At 37.1% G+C, this 20,755-nt stretch overlaps 2 protein-coding genes across 7 annotated transcripts in view; one reads left to right on the top strand and one right to left on the bottom strand.

Annotated features, from left to right (window-relative positions):
* Positions 1-20,755, top strand: part of LOC147388122 (putative LRR receptor-like serine/threonine-protein kinase At1g56140) — a 36,266-nt gene that overhangs the window by 10,492 nt on the left and 5,019 nt on the right. For 5 of the 6 annotated variants that reach the window (XM_086420823.1, XM_086420821.1, XM_086420820.1 and 2 more), the window contains 10 exons: positions 2,119-2,163; positions 6,469-6,533; positions 6,687-7,069; positions 7,932-8,130; positions 8,220-8,390; positions 8,635-8,753; positions 8,971-9,181; positions 9,291-9,522; positions 9,600-9,750; positions 10,154-10,800. In XM_086420823.1, coding sequence (XP_086276949.1) covers positions 2,119-2,163; positions 6,469-6,533; positions 6,687-7,069; positions 7,932-8,130; positions 8,220-8,390; positions 8,635-8,753; positions 8,971-9,181; positions 9,291-9,522; positions 9,600-9,750; positions 10,154-10,543 — 1,966 coding nt within the window. In that variant the 3' untranslated portion in view covers positions 10,544-10,800. Of the gene's footprint in view, positions 1-2,118; positions 2,164-6,468; positions 6,534-6,686; positions 7,070-7,931; positions 8,131-8,219; positions 8,391-8,634; positions 8,754-8,970; positions 9,182-9,290; positions 9,523-9,599; positions 9,751-10,153; positions 10,801-20,755 lie in introns of those variants that run through there. The other variant, XR_015171283.1, reaches the window with a different exon arrangement.
* On the bottom strand, positions 14,937-15,386 carry LOC147388123 (uncharacterized). The gene has a single exon (XM_086420286.1). The coding sequence runs from the start codon at positions 15,384-15,386 to the stop codon at positions 14,937-14,939; it is 450 nt and encodes a 149-aa protein (XP_086276412.1).

The raw sequence follows: 20,755 nt of genomic DNA, 5'->3' as shown, positions 1-20,755 counted from the left end.
CCAATGCTACCAACCTTTATCCTTGCTTTCTTCTAGCTTTGTAACTAATCGCTCATCAAAACTAGCTAGCTTGGTCTTTGAAGCACCACCTTATGTGGACGCATGTAAAGAATCATTGATTTGACCAGAAACCTTTTAGACCTATCACCCCTAACATTCTTGGAAAAGATCTTAATTGTCATTGTTGTTCATGATAGAATGTCCCAACCTCCTTCCCAAACCGATCTCATAAAAAGATCACTGACGTCACTTTCCAAGTTTTGAACTCTTTTACCAACATTTCCATTCACCTTGAAATCCTCTTATTGTCGATGGCCCACAAAGGTCTCATGATGCTTAACCTCGGAGCCTCATTTTGAAGCATTGGGTTCCCCACATTCAATGCCATCGACACGTCAACATTTTTCCATCCTTCCTTCGTTGACACTCTTCTCTTATGACATGAGTTTTACACAAATATTTTAGCAAAGCACAATCCAATCTCCTTGTTCCTCCCCAGGGCGATTCACCTTAGCATCATCCTCTTTCCCAGATAGACATACTGACCAATAGCCCTACATCCAAAATATTATCCAAAAACCATTTAGACAATTCCTCAATTGACTGGCCTTCAACCACTTTTGCTCCTCCGACCTCAAACCTTCCACCCAGCCAACACCCATTAGCCTCCTCATCGTGCAAATGGACAAAGCCTTTGTTGCCTACTTAGCGAGGCGTAAAAGTTTAACGAGGGGACTTTAGGACCGATCCTACTATCAAGAAAACTACCCCTGCTCCCGCTTATTTTGTCAAACCAACTTGGGGCCACTAGAAATGAACCCAACAAACTCAAATATCCTAGAATGAACAAAAAAAAATTAATTAACATAAACTTTGTTTAATATAAAACTTTTTTTTGATGGATTGTTTAATAAAAAACTAAATTTATATTTATTTTAAAACTTTGGAAAACAATTATGAAAATGCTACAATACATGTATTCAATCTATATTATAAGTATGTGAGCACATGCATTTAGTCGGTATGTGAGCACATGGATTTAGTCGATTGTTTAATTATGTGAAATTATTAATATTTTACTAATTACAAAATTTTAAAAATAAGAAAATATATAAGTAAGCATGTACATCATAGTTAGTAACCTATATAGTTCTGGAGGTGTCTGAATTAATTGATTTGCATATGCAAAGACTTTTGAAAGGTTAGATTAGGTTATGATAAAAGAAGGTTAGAAAAGAGAGTGAATTTTATGAGGCAGGTGTCGCTTATCAAGTGCAAGGTTCTCGAGGAACAAGGATTTATGAACAATTATATTGTGTTTTTCAAGTAACATAATCATGCTCATCTTCGTGCATAATTCCCTCACAGTGTAACAACTAACAATTGTTATGGACATTCACTTTCACATTCCACATTGATTTTTAGTACCTTGATCTATAAGATTTAGGTGGTCTAGTAAGTTTGTCATAATTAGTTCAAAAGTCCCCAACTTATGATGTATCATCCACCAACCAAGTAGAGTTTGATAATTTGTAATGAGATTGATGACTTATTCTTGATCGCTGATTTGGGATGAGTTCATCATTGGCGATGCCTACATCGGCTATTATAGATGTTGTCTACTTGTGCTTTTTTTCTTCTAAAGGTCGGTTGCTTTAGAAGTTTTTTTTTTTGTTGTTTGTTGGTGTTTATGGGGAAAAAATGAAAATAGAAGGCTATTTGATGGAAAAGAGGAAGATATTCAAGCTATTGTTCTTACGAAAAATGCCTTATGTACAAATGGTTGAAGGCATCTAAAGAGTATAAAGGGACCTTCATTGGGGATTTTACGTTTATATTAGATCTTTTTTTTATGGAGGAGGGTAGAGTTTTGTTCAGATCTTTGTGCTCTGGAGTGTCAATTTATTGTTTCTTTGAAGCCTTTTTAGATCTTCACTACTTCTTAGGATTGGCTTTTCTCTTTTCTTTTTATAAGTCAACTACTTGTAAAAGAAAACTAATGCTTCATTTCTCTATAATTATACAAAAGTTACACTTTTTAGTATATGCTTATGTAAAATATATCTTCTAGGATAACCATAGCACTGAAATTGTGTTTCATTTGTGGTTTTTATGTAGGAACTTGGTGGTGAATAACTTCACAATTGATAGTTCAAACAACAGGTACATTATCTAGATGCCATATAATGCACATATTTTGGCATTCTAAAATGTTATCTATATCACCTGCTTTTAGCTGTTGTGATGTAATACCCAATGGGTGGCTCTCTAGTTGAGGAGTCACTACTTGGACAAAAGGAGGTGTTGCCACATGATTTAATAGGAGAAGATTCCAAAATTAATGCTCGTCTCATCTCCCCATGTGTGGTGGTGTCAGGGTGGCTCCTTAGCTTATGAGATGCGCCTTTATGATGTTGCATTGCATTAGCATAGACAATGATATGTGCACCTTTCTCCAACTTGGGATGGTGAATAAGCAATATTTTTGTAATGATTTATGGGACAAAAGGTATTTTGTGATTCTTTTTTTTTTTTTTTTTGGTAGATAAACACATGAAGTAAAGTTTTGAAGCAAAGTTTCTGAAATTACCACTTATGATTTACCAACTTACTAAGTTGGTTCCTTCCATGTTCTCAAATACTTGCATTAAAGTGTAGTAGAACATTGTTGGTCTTTATCTTCACATTCCATATAGTTGTGTATGGTATTTTGATAACTTATGAGTTTATTAAACTGTTTAATTATTTTCTATAATTTTAGTAATAATTTCCTCAGAATTTATGTTGTTTCCACAATATTCCCATCGTTCCTAAGAAAATTGTATTGATCTCCACAAATATTTCCATTTCCCTGTTGATAAAAAATGATGTCGAAATCAAAAGTTAATACTTTGTCACATTTATGATATAATATATGAAAATCAACCCGTTGTTTGCTCTTCTACACAAAAGCATCTTGCTATTTATAGATAAATAGGGTTAGGTTCTACAGCCAAAACTTAGGGAACCAAAATGAAGCCAAAGTTTTGTCCTATATGGGTTAAAAGTCTCGAAAAGGGTTGATTTTTTGTGAGGATGATCTCTAAGGTGAGGAGATCATCATCACAAAATATAACCCAATCTGAATGTCACGCCCCGAAATCCAAACACGAATCCCGAGGATTCATTGATCAAAAATCTCGAGGTGTGAGGTAGACATGCACGCAACCTGATAGAACATACAAGAACCATAATACTAGGAGATAAAAATAAGCGCAGCGGAATTTATACTGAATACTCTCAAATCAAAGTAGTGGAAGCTAAAAGTCAAAATCATCATCCGAGACAATCCTCAACATCCACCAAATCCCAAAATACAACTCCCAGAAAGAAATACATCATTTCCCACAAATCTGAAATCAAAACATAGCATCTGAGTTCCTAAAGTAATCTTCAAATTGAGGGAGGTTGCAGATCATTGATATAACCTTCTACAAGAACCTCCTCGAATAGCTCCTCGTAAACAAGCTCCTCAGAAGCTGGGCAATTTGAAAGGGGTGAAGGATAGGGTGAGTAACAAGGGGATGTTACTCAGCAGGATGAACGCCATTCGAACAACGAGTCATACATGCATGAGTAATCATCTAAACAGTTAAATTATGCAAATTTTTCATAATGTAATATACGAGAATTGTCAAAGTATAATTAGTACACAATTACAATAAATTTCAATCTATCATTTAAAGTAGCATATACAACTTTCGAAAGGAAACCGTCTATCAACATTACAATTAAGGAAAAGATACATAATACGAACACGGCAGTGTAGTCGTTAAGAGAGCAGAGGATCACGCCGATATAACTGCCTCGGCTATGGCAACTCGATATTCCAAACTTCAAATCCGACGTGGAATCCCATCGTTAGAATCTGATTTTGTGGCCGGTCTAGTATACCATGGTTGGATGACCATTTATCTGGCTCAGACTGGCCGTTGACCAAGAACCCAATATTGAGTTCAACTAATGGTGAGGTCGACCGTTTGACGGCTATAGACTAACAGTGATCACTAACTAGCCCAGGAGACCCCTCACGTCGAAGCCTATCAAGAGGCAATGCATGTGAACCCCGCTTATCTCTACACTATACAGAAACCGCCTTTACACTTAACGTTCTTCAGGAAATAAGTAGAAGAAATTCTGGATCTCAAAAGCTGTAATATGCTCTAAGGTATCCCACCTTATGAAGAACACCTCGAGGTGGTCTACCGAATTTTGAGATATTTAAAGTCTACTCCTGGAAAAGGTCTGTTTTTCAAAAAGACAAATCAAAAGAGTGTTGAGGTATTTACTGATGCAGATTGGGCAGGTACGGTGAATGACAGGAGATCTACTTCAGTGTATTGCACCTTTGTGTGGGGAAACTTGGTTACCTGGCGAAGCAAGAAGCAAAATGTTGTTGCCAGAAGTAGTGCAGAGGCTGAGTTTAGAGCAATGGCTCAAGGGATCTGTGAGGTATTGTGAATATACAGAATCCTCGAAGAACTCAAGATGACTGTGGAACTTCCTCTGAAGCTGTACTGCGACAGAAAGGCTGCAATAAGTATTGCTCACAATCCTGTCCAGCATGATAGGACGAAGCACATTGAGATTGATTGACATTTCATTAAGGAAAAAATTGAAGCTGGAACTGTTTGCTTGTCGTTTGTGCCTTCTAGTCAGCAAACAGCCGACATCTTGACTAAGGGGCTTGCTAGACCTAATTTTGAACATTTGATAAGCAAGTTGGGCATGATTGACATCTATGCACCAACTTGAGGGGGAGTGTAGAAGAATCCGGAAATCTAATCTCATAGAATCAAGAAAATAGGATATTCTTCTTGATTATTCTTGATTACTCTTAACTTTCTAGAATATTCCTGTAATCTTCTACAATAGGATAGTTGGTTTATTATTCTAGATTATTCTTGTAATAGGATAGTTGGTCTATAAATACCACTATTGGGGCATTTGTAATGATCATCCAAGAATTCCCAATAAATTCAATTTTTCTACAAATATCAATGGTTAAATCTATGTCCTATGGAAAATATCATACAACATGAGGGTAGAAGGGAAGGCATCCTACTTGTATAGCTTTCTACGGTTGATCAGAGGCAAAGAGTGACGCGAAGGTCAAGATTCATGGTCTTGGATGCGAAATGCTCGGGTGGCTGCACTATTCTTAGAGACAATATCCCCTCTCTCTCTTATGATGAAGAACAATCATTTCCCAAGTAAATGAACCCTCAAGTGGGATGAGTCGAAACCCACTTGCTGATTTTAGGTGAGAGACGGAGAGAACAAAAGAGAACTTTGGTTCAAAGACCATGAGCTTGTAGAACTTGACGCTGACTTCAACTCCTTCTTTGTTATCGAAGTTCAACGGTCACTCGACTTCAAAGAATCTAAAGGGGAAAAAGGTAGAAACCCTTAGTTCTCCAAGAGCTAGGGCTTGAGAGTTATTAGAGAAAAGAAAAGTGAAGAGTAAGAAATCAGATTTTCCCTTATTTAAGACTTGAGGGCAAAGTTGGTATTTCTCCTCTATTTCTATTTTGACGATAACTTCACTTTCCGAATTCAGAATTTGACGAATGAGTACTCCATTCTCTATAATTTTTCGTCACAGACCTAATGGTGTAATCAGATTTTATTAATTCTCATTCTAACGAAGATTTCCCCTTTTGAGTCCCATCTAACACGAAATTCAAGGATTTTAACACTTCTTCGTCCGAACTTGAATTCGAGCGTGCTTACAGGTTATAGTATATTTTTTGACTATTTTGAGTTTAATGGCGAAGTTAAATTTCATTAAAAATGAACAAAATAAAATATACTTATTTTATTCTAAGTTCTTCTAATAACAATTTTCTAAAAACTTTAATGTTTGGTTTCCTCGAGATATAAATTGGAACTCGGGGTATTACACTGAAACTTCTAACCCCATCAAAAGTGGTTAACAAATTAATGGTAAAAGTCGAGGCTCCACAATTCTTCAACTTGTAAACCACTTTTAATAGGGTTAGACGTTTAGGATTTGGCTGATTTTTTGTGATGATCTCCTCATATAGAGATCATCATCACAAAAAATCAGCCCATTCCAAGACTTTTAAACCGTATAGGAGCTCCTTAAGTTTTGACTGCCGAATGCTACTGATACGACCAGGGTCCACATGAGTCAATCGCTGATTTTTTTGGTGGAGGTGGATCTCCTCATCATGGAGATCAGTCACACAAACTAAACGATGTGATATATATATGGAGAAGTGGATTCATGCGTTTCCAATACATGTAACACGTGACAATTTAGGAGGGAAAAAAAGAGAGAAGCAAGAAATCTTTTTTCCTTTAAACATGTAGCCATTTTGCACTGAATCTTCATAGATGATACGTGTACAACTTCATTACACCCTGGTTTCTTTTAATCAAGATACATTATTCTTTTGCATCCAGTGTTTTGTCTTCAGGATTGAATTGTCTTCAACGGAATTTTCCATGCAATCGGGCTAGTCCACGCTGTAAGTGATATTTTTCTTCTTTCCTTCTGCAGAGATTTTGAAAATTTTGCTTTATATACTCAATCAGTGTTGGCTAGATACACACCTTGATGTCATAAACATAACAATATTCAGAGATGTAGCAAGTAAATCTTGAATGTTGTTGATTTGCAGATTCCTTTGCTGTCAAGTGTGGTGGGCAGGAGCTTACGTCTTCAGATGGGACTGTGTTTCACAGGGACAATGCCACACTTGGCCCAGCTTCATATTTTGTGAATGATGGAGAACAGTGGGCTGTTAGCAGCACTGGAAGGTTTGCTGATATCAACAATGCATCATATACCCGATCATATCAATCTCAATTCCCGAATATTTTAGACTCGGAGCTGTTCCAAACGGCAAGGATATCCCCGGGATCACTAAGATACTATGGCCTGGGACTTGAGAATGGAAATTACACTGTAGTCCTACAATTTGCGGAGAGAGATTTCACAGATTTCCCAGATTCTAATAGGTGGGAGAGTACTGGAAGGCGTGTTTTCGATATCTATCTTCAGGTTTGTGTTTTTGACATTTGTACCCAAATTTTGTGTCCCAAGCATGGTGTCGAAACTCGGTTTGACGTCTTGTCTCGTTCATGGATGAGACCGAATCGTCTCGGTCAAGATAAACCGTTTAACTCGGTTTACAATTATATACATATGGTGGCATTTGGTAACCAACATTAGGGAGCTAATTTTGTCCTATTTGGCTTAAAAGTTCTGGATTAAGCTGATTTTTTGTGAGGTTGATCTCTATGGTGAGGAGATCATCCTCACAAAAAATCAGCCCAATCTGAACCTTCTAAATCCATCAAAAGTGGTTTGCAAATTATCGGTAAAAAATTGATGGTCCACAATTCTAATCACTTTTGATGGGGCTATAAGGTTCAGATTTGGTTGATTTTTGGTGAGGATGATCTCCTCATCATAGAAATCATCCTTACAAAAAAATCAGCTCACTCTGAAACTTTTAAGACATAGGACAAATCGTTGGCTTCCTAATGCTGGCTGCTGAACCTGACCCCTATATATCTATATATATGAAAATTATTATAAATTTTTTATAAAATAAGGTAGATTAGAAGCTGTTTATTCATAAAATCGTATTTTATTTAGATAATGATTATTTAAATTAAAAAAAAAAAAAAATTGTTACAATATACAATCTCAGTTGAGTTGGATGAGATTTTCAAAATATCGTCCAATTCATCTCGTTTGTCTCGCGAGATTCTTCAAACGTGTGCTGCCATGTCCGTCCGTCTCACTCATGGATGATACTAAAGATGACTCCAAGTCATCTCAGTCCCAGACAAGATTTAAAACCATGGTCCCAAGGATCACAATTGATTTTGAAGTTTTCTACTTGTTAATGCTTAAGGGAAACTTGGAGCAAAAAGACTTTGACATACGTAAGGAAGCACGTGGGACCTCTTTTACAGTTGTTCGAAAAAATTTTACGGCTCAGGTATCTGAGAACTTCCTTGAAATCCATCTATTTTGGGCTGGAAAAGGGACTTGTTGTATACCTGCTCAAGGTACATATGGACCTACCATTTCGGCCATCAGTGCTACTCTAGGTAATATGTTAGAAAAGATACGAAAAATTACAAATTTTAAGCTGTAGAGTTGATGATTCTTTGATGATATTAACCACTAAGTTCTTCAGATTTCACACCCACCGTTAGGAATACCTCACCAAATACTACGAATAAGAAGAATAGAACAGGTCTGATTGTGGGGATTGTTGTTGCTATTGGAGTTGTAAGCTTTGTTTCTGTCTTTGTGGTCTTTTCTTTAATTCGAAGAAGAAAGCGTCGAAGCAATGATGAAGATGAAGGTAACTCTAATATTCCTAAATAATTAGTTGATAAAGTCTATGGGTGCTTGTGAAATCTATGCAATAAAGACCTTTTTTTTTTTTTATAATGCTATTGAGATTTTTGATATTTACAAAATTTTCATTATACAATGACAAAAACACCCTTGCGTTTTTTCACTAAAAGAAAACAATAAAGGGATTTCAAGGGATTTTTTGGATAAAGATGCATAGCCATAACATACCATTCATACTGAATTTGCAGAACTACTTGGAATAGCTTCTAGACCAAATACTTTTACTTATGAAGAGTTGAGGTCTGCTACAGAAGACTTCATCCTTGCAAATAAGCTTGGAGAGGGAGGATTTGGACCTGTTTATAAGGTAAGTTTACTTTTCAATCAAGGAATACTATATAAGAAGCATAAAAGCACATATCGAAAACCCAAGAACAATATTAATTATTTGATGCAGTCGTACACTACACAGCATGAGTCAGTAATGCATGGGTTGATACATTTTTTTGAACTTTTATATTTTACTAGACACATTACAATATTATTCATTTAACTTTTTCGGTTGAATTGTGAAACTCTTTTAGGGAAAACTTCCTGACGGGAGAATTGTGGCTGTGAAGCAACTTTCGGTTTCATCCCAACAAGGAAAAAGTCAGTTTGTAACAGAAATTGCTACCATATCAGCTGTGCAACACCGTAATCTTGTGAAATTGTATGGATGTTGTATCAAGGGAAATAAGCGACTCCTGGTTTATGAGTACTTGGAGAACAAGAGCCTTGATCAAGCACTCTTTGGTAAGATCCTTTGTGGGAACTATAAACTTTTGTAAGATTCATAGTAACCTATTTTCACATCAATGTAATCCTTAATGGACACTTTGCTACATTTGGTATGCATGAACAGGAAAGAGTGGTTTGCATCTTAATTGGGCAACTCGCTATGATATATGCTTGGGAACAGCGAGGGGTCTAGCTTATCTTCACGAGGAATCGAGACTCCGAATTGTACATAGAGATGTCAAGGCCAGTAATATTCTTATTGACGCCCATCTCAACCCCAAAATTTCAGATTTTGGTTTGGCCAAGCTATACGATGACAAGAAGACCCACATAAGCACTCGGGTTGCTGGGACAATGTAACTTTTTTCCGTTGCTTACTTAAATTGTTTGTTTTATATTTCAAATTAATGACCGTCTTCTTTTATCATTGAAGTGGCTATTTAGCACCGGAGTATGCTATGCGCGGGCATCTAACAGAAAAGGCTGATGTATTTGGATTTGGGGTGGTTGCTCTTGAGGTTCTCTGTGGGAGGCCAAATTCAGACATGAGCTTGGACAAAGAGAAGATGTATCTTCTTGAATGGGTATGAAAAATAATACTAAAAGTCTCTGTATGATTGCGAGCGTAAATTGGCAAAGAAATGATTTTCCCAGGAAAATGTGATTTTGGAGGTGCATGAATATGATTTGCATATATCGTTTTCCCTGAGAAAATGATGTTCTATTCAGTGAGGGAAAATCCTTTTCTTATTCTTTCTCGATTACCCCAACCTTCAAAAATAAAACTTACTTTCTTTTCTACATGTTCCCAAGTGTAATCAAACAGTAGCAAAAATATGAAGAGGAAATCCATTTTCTTCAGACTATTTTCTCGGAAATTGATTTTTCTGGATAAACAAAATCTATGCAATCAGTCCTTTCTTTTGAAATTTCATCCATGAAAAAATGGTCCCCTAACCAGTATTGTCATTTTGCTAAATTTCCCAGGCTTGGAATCTACATGAAAATAATCGTGCAATAGAATTGGTGGATCCAACATTATCTGAATTCAATGAAGAAGAAGCAAAGAAAATACTAGGAGTATCACTTTTGTGCACGCAAGCATCACCAATGCTACGCCCATCAATGTCACGTGTGGTGGCCATGCTATCAGGAGATATCAAAGTAAGCACCATCACATCGAAGCCTGGATACTTGACAGATTGGCAATATAATGATTTAAGTAGCTTTATGAGTGAAGATACTTCCAAAGCCTCAATTGAAAGAACTAGTAGCCAGCATGGCTCGTCGTCAACTCTGAACCCTGTTGGTGACTATTCGCCAGTGAATGACTCTACTCAACCAATGCTAAATGAGATTATTGGGGATGGAAGATGAGGATGATTGTCTTTTGATCTGCCAATATGTAAGACCTTCATGAATTCCCATTTTTTTTTCACATACATGCCCCCCATTATATATGTTTTATACACACAAACATGCAAAGGATAAGACTAGGTACCTATTTTCATATATAATTTGTAGATGTGAATAAGCGTGTATAGAATGATTTTACATTTTTTATGAATGTGTATATGAATGCATAAAAGCCATGGTGGTAGTTATTTGAGATTGTAATTTTGTTTGATCTTCGATGTTGGCATTGCAACAAATTGCTTCTTAGTTTGGCAGGTCTTCTTGATCTCCATTGTTTTTTCTTTGTTTGTGTTTTCCTTGAGAAAATCTCTTATATCTATCAAAAAAGGAAAAAAAAAATAAAAGATGGTCCATCAGATCGCGGTAGAAATGAATGTTATGATGATCTTCTAACTGTTTTTGTGAGCTTCTTTGGAGAGAATTTTAGCACTTCCGGAATTATTTCATTCCTCTTATTCCATGTAAAAAACACTGTTACTGCCCTTAGAATAAATAGGCTGACTACCACAAATCAGCACCTAAGAACTAGGAACAAATACGGAAAAAATAAACTAGGAAAAAATCAGAATCAGATCTGTAATAATATCCCAACAGATCTGGAATAATATCCCAACAGATTTGGAATAATATCCAAAAGGATAGGATCTGATTTTCAGCTTATTTGAATTAAAAGACTATCTCTAAAAATCAGGATACAACTATTTACAGCTAATCCGATTCTTTCTACACTCCCCCTCAAGCTTGGATTGAAAAAACATCAAACAGTCCAAGCTTGCTTACAAAATTTTCGAATGATACCCTTGGAAGCCTTTTGGTGAGAATATCCGCAGTCTGATCAATTGTAGGGAGATAAACCAGACACAAAGTTCCGTTTTCAATATTTTCTTTAATAAAGTGCCGGTCCACCTCAACATGCTTTGTTCGATCATGGTAGACTGGATTAAGCGTCATGCTTATGGCTGCCTTGTTATCTGAAAACAATTTCATAGGCTGATTAAACTCCCTTCTTAGTTCTTTCAGCAACATCTTTAGCCATAAAAGTTCGCAAACTTCTTGAGCAATGGCTCTAAGTTCCGCTTCAGTACTACTTTTAGACACAATTGACTGCTTTTTTCTCCTCCATGTTACCAAGTTACCCCATACAAAGGTGCAATAACCAGAAGTTGACCTTGGATCTAGCCCAATCAGCATCTGTATAAGCTTCAACACTTTTGATTCTTCTCAAAGAATAAACCTTTTCCTGGTGTTCCTTTTAGATAATGAAGGATCCAATACACAGCCTCTAGGTGTTCTTTGCAGGAAGCATGCATAAACTAACAGCGAAAGCAATATTAGTGCGTGTGTGAGAGAGATAAATAAGTCTTCCAACCAAGCGTTGGTAGCTTCCCTTGTCCACAGGATCATTGCTTGGTTCAAGACCAAGTTTCGTAGTAGAGTCGATTGGTGTAGGGACTAGTCTGCACCCCAGCATTCCAGTTTCCTTGAGTAGGTCAAGAACATATTTCTTTTGAGAAATAGCAATGCCTTTCTTACTCCTAGCAACCTCCATACCTAGAAAGTATCTCAGATGTCCCAAATCTTTAACCTCAAATTCTGTGGCCAAAACATATTTTAGTCTCTCAATCTCCACAAGGTCATCACCAGTTAGAATAATATCATCAACGTAGACAATCAAGATGGTGCTTCTTCCTTCCTTATGACAGTAAAACAATGTATGATCAGCATGAGCTTGACTATACCCTTGTTGTCAAATAACCTTGGTAAACCTTTCAAACCAGGCTCTAGGAGATTGTTTTAAGCCATAGAGAGATTTTTGAAGTCGGCAGATTTTACCTTTCTTACTTTCATCATCAAAACCTGGTGGAAGATCCATATACACTTCTTCTTCTAAGTCGCCATTAAGAAATGCATTCTTTACATCAAGTTGGTGTAGTTTCCAATCAAGATTTGTTGCTAAGGATAGGACTCTAACTGTATTCATTTTTGCCACGGGTGCAAAGGTTTCCAAGTAATCAACATCATATGTCTGAGTGAAACCTTTTGCAACCAATCTAACTTTGTATCTTTCAATGGTCCCATCAGAGTTATACTTAACAGTAAAAATCCACTTACACCCGACAGATGTCTTGTCCCGTGGTTTCTCCACTAACTCCCATGTCCCATACTTTTCCAAGGCACTCATCTTTTCCATGACTGCCTTTTTCCACTTAGAATCTTGTAACGCTTCCTGTATGGTTCTAGGTACTTCTTCCTTTGACAAGTTGGCTACAAAAGCTTGAAGCTGAGGAGATAAATGATTGGAGGAGATAAATGATTGTAGGCCACGAAGTTGTATAATGAATGCTGTGTACAAGATCTAACACCCTTTCTGAGAGCAATAGGAGCATCAAGATCATTTGGAGTATTTATATGTGTACCTTGATCTTGTTTGGAATCATGACTGAGTTGAGTGTCCTCAATGAGTTATATTCTTCTTGGGCGTCGAGAATAAACACGAAGCTCTGATTGTGGTTTTGAGTCTTCCCCTTCATTTATGTTATTAGGCATTGAGGACTCAACGTCATACTGATGTGTGTCCTGTAGATCTGGGGATATGACAGGTTGGTGAGTGTTTTGGATATATGGTGTGTCGAGTAGATCTGGGGATATGACAGGTTGATGAATGTTTTGGATATGTGGAAGACCCCACAAATTATCTTCATTACTTGTGTACTCCCCCTGAAGGGAATTTTTGGTGTAAAATGGCTTGGTTTAAAAAAAAATGACATTCATGGAGACAAAATATTTACGTTTTTCGGGAGAGTAACACTTATACCCTTTTTGAGTAGCAAAGTATCCTAAAAACAAGCATTTAACGGCTTTGGGATCTAATTTGCTACGTTCTCGGTCATAAACATGAATGAATGATTGACAACCAAAGATTTTTAGGGGTATGGATGAGTAGGTCTTGGAAAATGAGGGGTAGTGAGTAGAAAGAGCTTGAAGAGGGGTCTTAAATGGTAAGACACGAGTGGGCATTCTATTAATGAGATAACATGTAGTAAGGACAGAACTGTTTTGGGACGTTTGAGGTGAACATTAGAGATCTAGCTACTTCTAGGAGATGGCGATTTTTTCTCTCAGCAATACCGTTTTGTTGAGGAGTGTCAATACATGTGCTTTGGTGTATAATCCATTTTTCTAAGAAAAAATCTCCAAGAATGGAATTAAAGTATTATTTTCCATTATCAATATGAAGAATTTTTATATTGGTGTTGTACTGATTTTGGACCATAGAATGAAAATTTTTAAAAATCTGGGCAGCAATAGATTTTTCTTTTAGTAAGTAAACCCAACAGACCCTAGAATGATCATCAATGAAGGTTATGAACCACCTATTTCCTATGATGTGTTGTGTGCGAGATGGTCCCCAAATATCACTATGGATTTGAGTGAATGGTTGAGATGCTTTATATGGTTTTGATGGAAAATTAGAACATTGATGTTTTGACAATTGACAGATTTCACATTCAAACACATCTTTATTTCTAAACAAAGAGGGAAACAACTTTTTAAGATAAGGAAAGCTAGGGTGGCCTAATTTACGATGCCACAACATTATTGTTTGCTCACGAGTTAAGGGAAAAGTCTCACAACCAGCCATTTGAGCTTGTTTATTCTCAAAGCCTTCATTTTTGAAGAAATATAGCCCATTGAATTCCCTAGCACTGCTAGTCATCCTCCCAGATTTCCGGTCCTGAAATAAACACTCAAACTGTGAGAAGTTGGCATAACAATCTTGGTCTTTAGTTAACTTGCTAATTGAGAGTAAAGTTGTAAAACAACTTTGGGACATGTAGTACAAATTTCAAAACAAAATTAGGAGAAAGTTTATATCTCCACTACCAGCCACAGTTGAAAGAGAACCATCAGCAACCTTAACTTTAATATTTCTTGGGCTAGGTACATAAGTGGTGAACAAGTTTGAGGATCCTGTCATGTGATCAGATGCTCCTGAATCTATGATCCAGGGGTCTATTTCATTTGTACAGCCACTCAAAGCAGTTGCAAATGTACCTTTTTGGGCCAAGTATGAACTGGCCGGCTGAGTAAGAGAGGAAGGAGTTGGCTTTGTTGACAGAGGAATGGAACCTTGGAGATTAATCAGTTTGATGAGTTGGTCCAATTGCTCCTTTGTGAGGGACAAACTTGGAGCAGAATCGTCATGCTTTGTGATCATTTCAACAATAGTTTGAAGGCTTCTAGGTTTGCATTGGTCCTTGGAGTTGAAGTTTGCTGGTTTGCCGTGAAGTTTCCAACAAGTTTCACGAGTATGGTTGCTCCTTTGGTAGTGATCACACCAGAGATTTCCTTTTCACTGGTTTCGGTTGGTATCTCGGTGGTAGGGTTCCGAGTTTCTGTTGGCAGCAAGGGTGAAATTGTCAATAAGTATGGGTTTGGGCTCTCCCATTATCACACGTTTACGGCTTTCCTCTCTTCTTACTTCTGCAAACGCTTCATCTATTGAAGGAATTGGTTTAGTACCAAGAAGACGTCCCTGAACTTCGTCAAGGTTCTTGTTGAAGCCAGCAAGAAAGTCGTGTATCCGTTCTTTATTGACAGAATTTTGATGGTGTTCTCGGCAAGTAGTGCACCATTGAAACTTGTCAAAGAGATCAACCTCCTGCCAAAGTTTTGTGAGAGAGTTGTAATATTGAGTGACATCCATCTCACCTTGGGTTAGCATCCGGGCCCTATTTCTCAATTTGAACAATTGGACTGAGTTTTCTAGGTCAGAATATTGCCTTTGCACAGCATCCCACATTTCTTTTGTTGTGGTATAACCAAGAAAATTTTCACCTATCTTGTCTCCATGGAGTTGATTAGCCAAGCCATAACCATGGAATTTTGGGCATCCCACATTTTGAAAGAAGCATCAGTAGTGGCTGGTTTTGCAGCAGTCCCGTCGATGAACCCAGACCTTCCTTTTCCTCGGATTACCATTTGAACTGAGAGTAACCATTGTAGATAATTTTGTCCATTGAGTTTGTGAGAGGTGATTTGAAGAGAGGACATATTGGAATAAGCAGTGGGGGCTATTGTGGGGTTTGATTCAGAGGTAATCTCTGAACTATTACTACCGCTAGCCCCAGTGAGAGCCGATTTGTACATGGCTTCTCTCAACCAAATTTAAGCTCTGATACCATGTGAGCTTCTTAGGAGAGAATTTTAGCATTGCTGGAATTATTTCATTCCTCTTATTCCATGTAAAAAACATTGTTACAGCCCTTAGAATAAATAGGCTGATGACCACAAATCAGCCCCTAAGAACTAGGAACAAATAATGAAAAAATAAACTAGGAAAAAATCAGAATCAGATATGTAATAATATCCCAATAGATCTGGAATAATATCCCAACAGATCTGGAATAATATCCCAAAGGATAGTATCTGATTTTCAGCTTATTTGAATTAAAATACTATTCCTAAAAATCAGGACACAGCTATTTACAGTTGATCCGATTCTTTCTACAGTTTTATTATTGTTAGTATTATGACTACTTCACTCTGCAAGGCGCATGTCTTTTTGTCTTGTGTATTTGACGAGACGAATGAGTCAGTGTGGAACAGAGGCCTTACATTGATTATGGATGACTCACTCTTGTAACTTGACCCGCTACTCTTAGGAATTCAAATAGAAGGATCTCCAAGGGAAATTCTAGAATGAGATTGAACTTTTCATGGGGATTTGTCTCAACCTATCCAATGGAAGTATGAATGGAAATCAAAATTATTACTGGGCATTAAGAACTTTCATAATAGCTGAAATTGAGAATGAAAATACTCTACCAAGGAGACTCGTTCTAGAAATTGACCCAATGGAAGCACCCCTATCGAATTGATCTGTCAGGTTCCAAAGGTCGGAGTTGCCCAACTTAGCCCAGCATGGTCAAACAATTCAAATTCAAAGTGGTCTAGCTCACTGCTTCCCCTATCATGGATGGATGGTCATGTTATATTAGTGGTTAGAGGGTACAATACTTTGATGGTGCTAGGCTTCTACTCTTTATGTAGCTTGAAGAACTTTGACAATCGCAGATATTCAATCTTACTACCCAATTTGTGATCTTTGCGACCGTGTCATAATCCAGACCTAGAGGCATGGAAATTTCCTCCTTAAATAAGACTACAAAACAAACCAACAGAATATTACGCACAAGTAAAAGACGTTTCTCTTTCAATTGCGGCTCTTCGTCTGGATGCCATCATCACTCTATTTCATTTGCCCAATCGGTTATTTGTTTATTTACTTTCTGTGAATCGTGTACCATACCATTCAATAGTATGTTTTGCTTGCACTTTTGATACTGTTAGAGGAACCTGAGTTAGGTGGTGCTAACCTATTAAGGCAATGTTGTACGACATCTATATAGTAGTGTTTAAGTTGTTCCTAGAAGACATCTGTAGGGGTTGGTGTGTCCTTGCATAAAAATCTTCGTCTCAACACCGTTTTCCTCATCTTCCTAGCTTTCCTTGTCGTCGATGTGTGGACACACCCTCTTATCTCCAATTGTTAACCTGCCTGTTTAGTGCTCTAAGATGCCTTCATTGCATGGGGCGTCTTCTTCAATCACATATAGTTTTCCAAGTCGTCCTGTTTTTCCTTAAGGCATGGACATAGCAGAACATATAGTAGTGCCTGTGTCGTCGAGCACTTTTAGCTAAAATGCTTAGGCGAGAGAGATGAACGTATCAACAACTCTGAATTGCACTACGACAAACACTGTAGCCTTGGTTGAAGTACACAAGTCAATCAATAATACGAAACTCCTCCACAACCACCCAACTAAGGACACATGCACACCAATCCTGACGTTGTTGCGCTCCTTCAAACTTAGTCCTCGGCCTACTTCCTAGGTAAAAGTGACCAATTGCTTCACATTGGAAGAAACATGTAGTATGACCTGAAATCCACTTATGCATCAAATGACAATCTAACATTGCCTTTGACCCTACACTTGCACCACGCAATAGGTTCCTTAGAAAGTGTGGTATGACCCGAAATCCACTTATGCATCAAATGACAATCTAACATTGCCTTTGACCCCACACTTGCACCACGCAATAGGTTCCTTAGAAAGTGTGTCCTTGGTCGCAACCGTCCCTTCTATTCCTCATCATCCATAGAGTCATCCTCATCCGACATTGTAGACTCAACCCTTGAAATCTTAAAAGCAATGTTTTTTAGTCTTTTTTTTTTAATCGGTAAACTTGGGCTATAAAGTTCCCCACCCTTATACTAATAAAATTGGGGGATTACAAACAATATGGAATTCATTAATTACATCTTTGTGAATGATAACTTTAAGCTCATGAGGAAGAGCATGATAACCATCTAAAATCGCCACCCCATTTGAACCCAAAGCATATTTCGCCAAGAAATCTGTCGCGTGATTTGTTTCTCGCCATGCAAATTCAATTCTTGAACTGAGAAACTTCTTCCTCATCTCAGCAATGCTTCTGACCAAATTTAGATGCCTCCATTTCATTTTTAATACAGCTGGTAGCATATTGAGAATCAGAGGAGACGATCACATTATGGAAACCTCTCTAATTAGCACAACTCAACCCTTCAAGCATGGCCTCCAATTCAATTGCTGCAATATCATTTTGCAAAGACACTCCCATGCATGTACAAAGGAATATTCCTTTTGAATCTCTTACAATGAAGCCAAAAACTTTCCCATTTGCCGACAACGATCCATTAGAATTTATCTTTATGTAATATTTTCCTAAGGGAAGCCAATAGCAAACTTGAATCAGTCTCAGCTTCCTTCCACCTCTACAGCTCCTCCAATTCTTGAAAATGGAACATGTATCATTTACAAGAGAGATTAGGACTCTCAATACTGTCAAACACCCCTTGGATTTCCACTTTAATTTGGGAATGTAATAACCTTCTTCCTTCATGCATTCTCTTATTTCTCTCCTTCCACGTGTAGTAGACCAGAGCACAAAAGGGCATTTGCTAATTTTCTGAGAATGCATAAGTTGTTTCCGAAGACGGCAAGTCAACCACATTCTTTATAATTCCACAGTGCCATAACACCCCAACCAAATGCCATGACTGAATGTGCACTTGAAGACATTTCTACATCTTGACAACAAAGATAACAACTTGAAATAATAACCAGCCGTCTCTTTCTTAAATTTTCTATTTATGGCCATCCAAACAATGAAAGAATGTCATGGAATACGAAATTTATTCCATATCAATTTTTTTCAAGGCACCAAAATATCCCTCATTCGTATAGACTCTCAAACACTATTAAAAGAGAATTTTCCTGTCGACTCTAGAATCCAAACCACTATCTTCTTCGTTTGGCCATAGAACTGGGTGATTTCCTTACTTTGTTACAAATTTCCTGACTTCTATCATTATCGTCTCCTATTCATTTCACCCATTAGCATATGCAAAATCTGATACAACAGTGTTCGAGTGGCTTTTCAACTTATAGATACTCCTTCCATATTGCATGATAATAGACCTATCCTCTAGCCAAGGGTCCTACCAAAACCCAATAGTAGAACCATTGCCAACAATGTATCTGATGTAAGGAGCATCAAGTTTTCTAACATTTAAAATCCCTCTTCAAGACTAGGATGCATCGTTTGGACAAATGCAAGACCAGATATCACCATTCTCTTCATACCTTGTCCTTGTCCATCTACTCCAAATGGAGTCATTTTTTACAACTTTCTAATAAAGTTTCATTAGACCAATCAAATTCCAGTCTCATATGTTGTGAATACCAAGTCCCCTTTCTTTATAAGGCTTACAAACAGATTTCCAACTAGTAGGATACTTGATCGAATTAAAGGACTACTCCAAAGAAATAGACTCAAAAGGGGTCCAATTTTTGCCATAACACCCTTTGGAATTGTAAAACGGGGTATCCAGAAAATTTGGAAGCTAGATATGAAAGATTTAATCAATTCCACATGACCTGCATACGATAATAGATGAGCTTTTCAACCTTTTATCCTCTTGATAATTTTATTAATGAGAGGTTGATGCGGGATGATGAGGGGAGATAAGAAAATGTAAGGTTTAGAGAATTCTGGTTGGGTATTTGGGCTAGGATAGAGTAAACCCAAAAGTAAAATATATTTTTTTTCTCTCAATTATGATGGGATACATGAAAAGGGTTAAAGGTTAAGGTTTATAGGTTACGGAAATATGGAAAATATTAATGAAATAAGGGTTAAAGAAAGTGGGGAATGATTAAGGGTCGAGGTTTGTAGGTTTCAAGAATCAAGAATAAAAAAAAGTAAAATAAAATCAAGAAAAATAAAGACTAGAAAAGAAAAATAAAGTTTAAAAGAAAAAAAATGATAGAAAGATAGTTGAATTGAGAGAATTTTAAATTGATGATTAATTAATTAGTCTTAATTAGGCTTTAAAGAGATTACATAGTCTAATAAGTGGAAAAGACTAAAAAATACAAAAAAAAACTAAAAAACCTAATAAAAACATAATTATTCAACACTTCCCCTCAAGTTGGTGCTTAGATATTAACAACACCCAACTTAGACAAAACACCTTCAAAGGCAATTTTGCTAACACCTTTAGTAAGTATATCAACGAGTTGTTGAGATGTAGGAACAAAAGGAGTACAAATATGCCTATAAACAATATTTTCTCTAATGAAATGTTGATCCATTTTGACATGCTTCGTTCTGTCATGCTGAACCGGATTTGCTGCTATGTTAATAGCTAATTTATTATCACAATATAGTGAAAAACGGGTTGTCACGGGAAGACACAAATCAGCTAGTAAGGTTTTGATTCACAATAATTCACACTCAAGTGCCATAACTCTGTATTCTGACTCAGCACTGGACTAAGAAACCACATCCTGTTTCTTACTACGCCAAGTTACCAAGTTGCCATCAACTTTAGTACAGTACTTATTGGAAATAATCTAGTTATTTTAGCTCTAGTTGTTAGACCTTATGAAGTCTTGTGACAGGTCTATTAGACCTTGTGAAGATCTGCGACTACAGTAGAACTGTTGTAGATTGCTTGCGACAGCTCTATTAGACCTTGTGAAGATCTACGACAACAGTAAAACTAATGTGGACTACTTGTGACAGGTCTGTGGGACCTTGTGAAGGGTTGCGACAGTAGTA

The sequence above is a fragment of the Akebia trifoliata genome, chromosome 13, assembly GCF_017979445.1.
Source record: "Akebia trifoliata isolate Shusen 1 chromosome 13, ASM1797944v1, whole genome shotgun sequence".
NCBI lineage: Eukaryota > Viridiplantae > Streptophyta > Magnoliopsida > Ranunculales > Lardizabalaceae > Akebia > Akebia trifoliata.
This window is presented reverse-complemented; position numbering and strand designations above follow the sequence as displayed.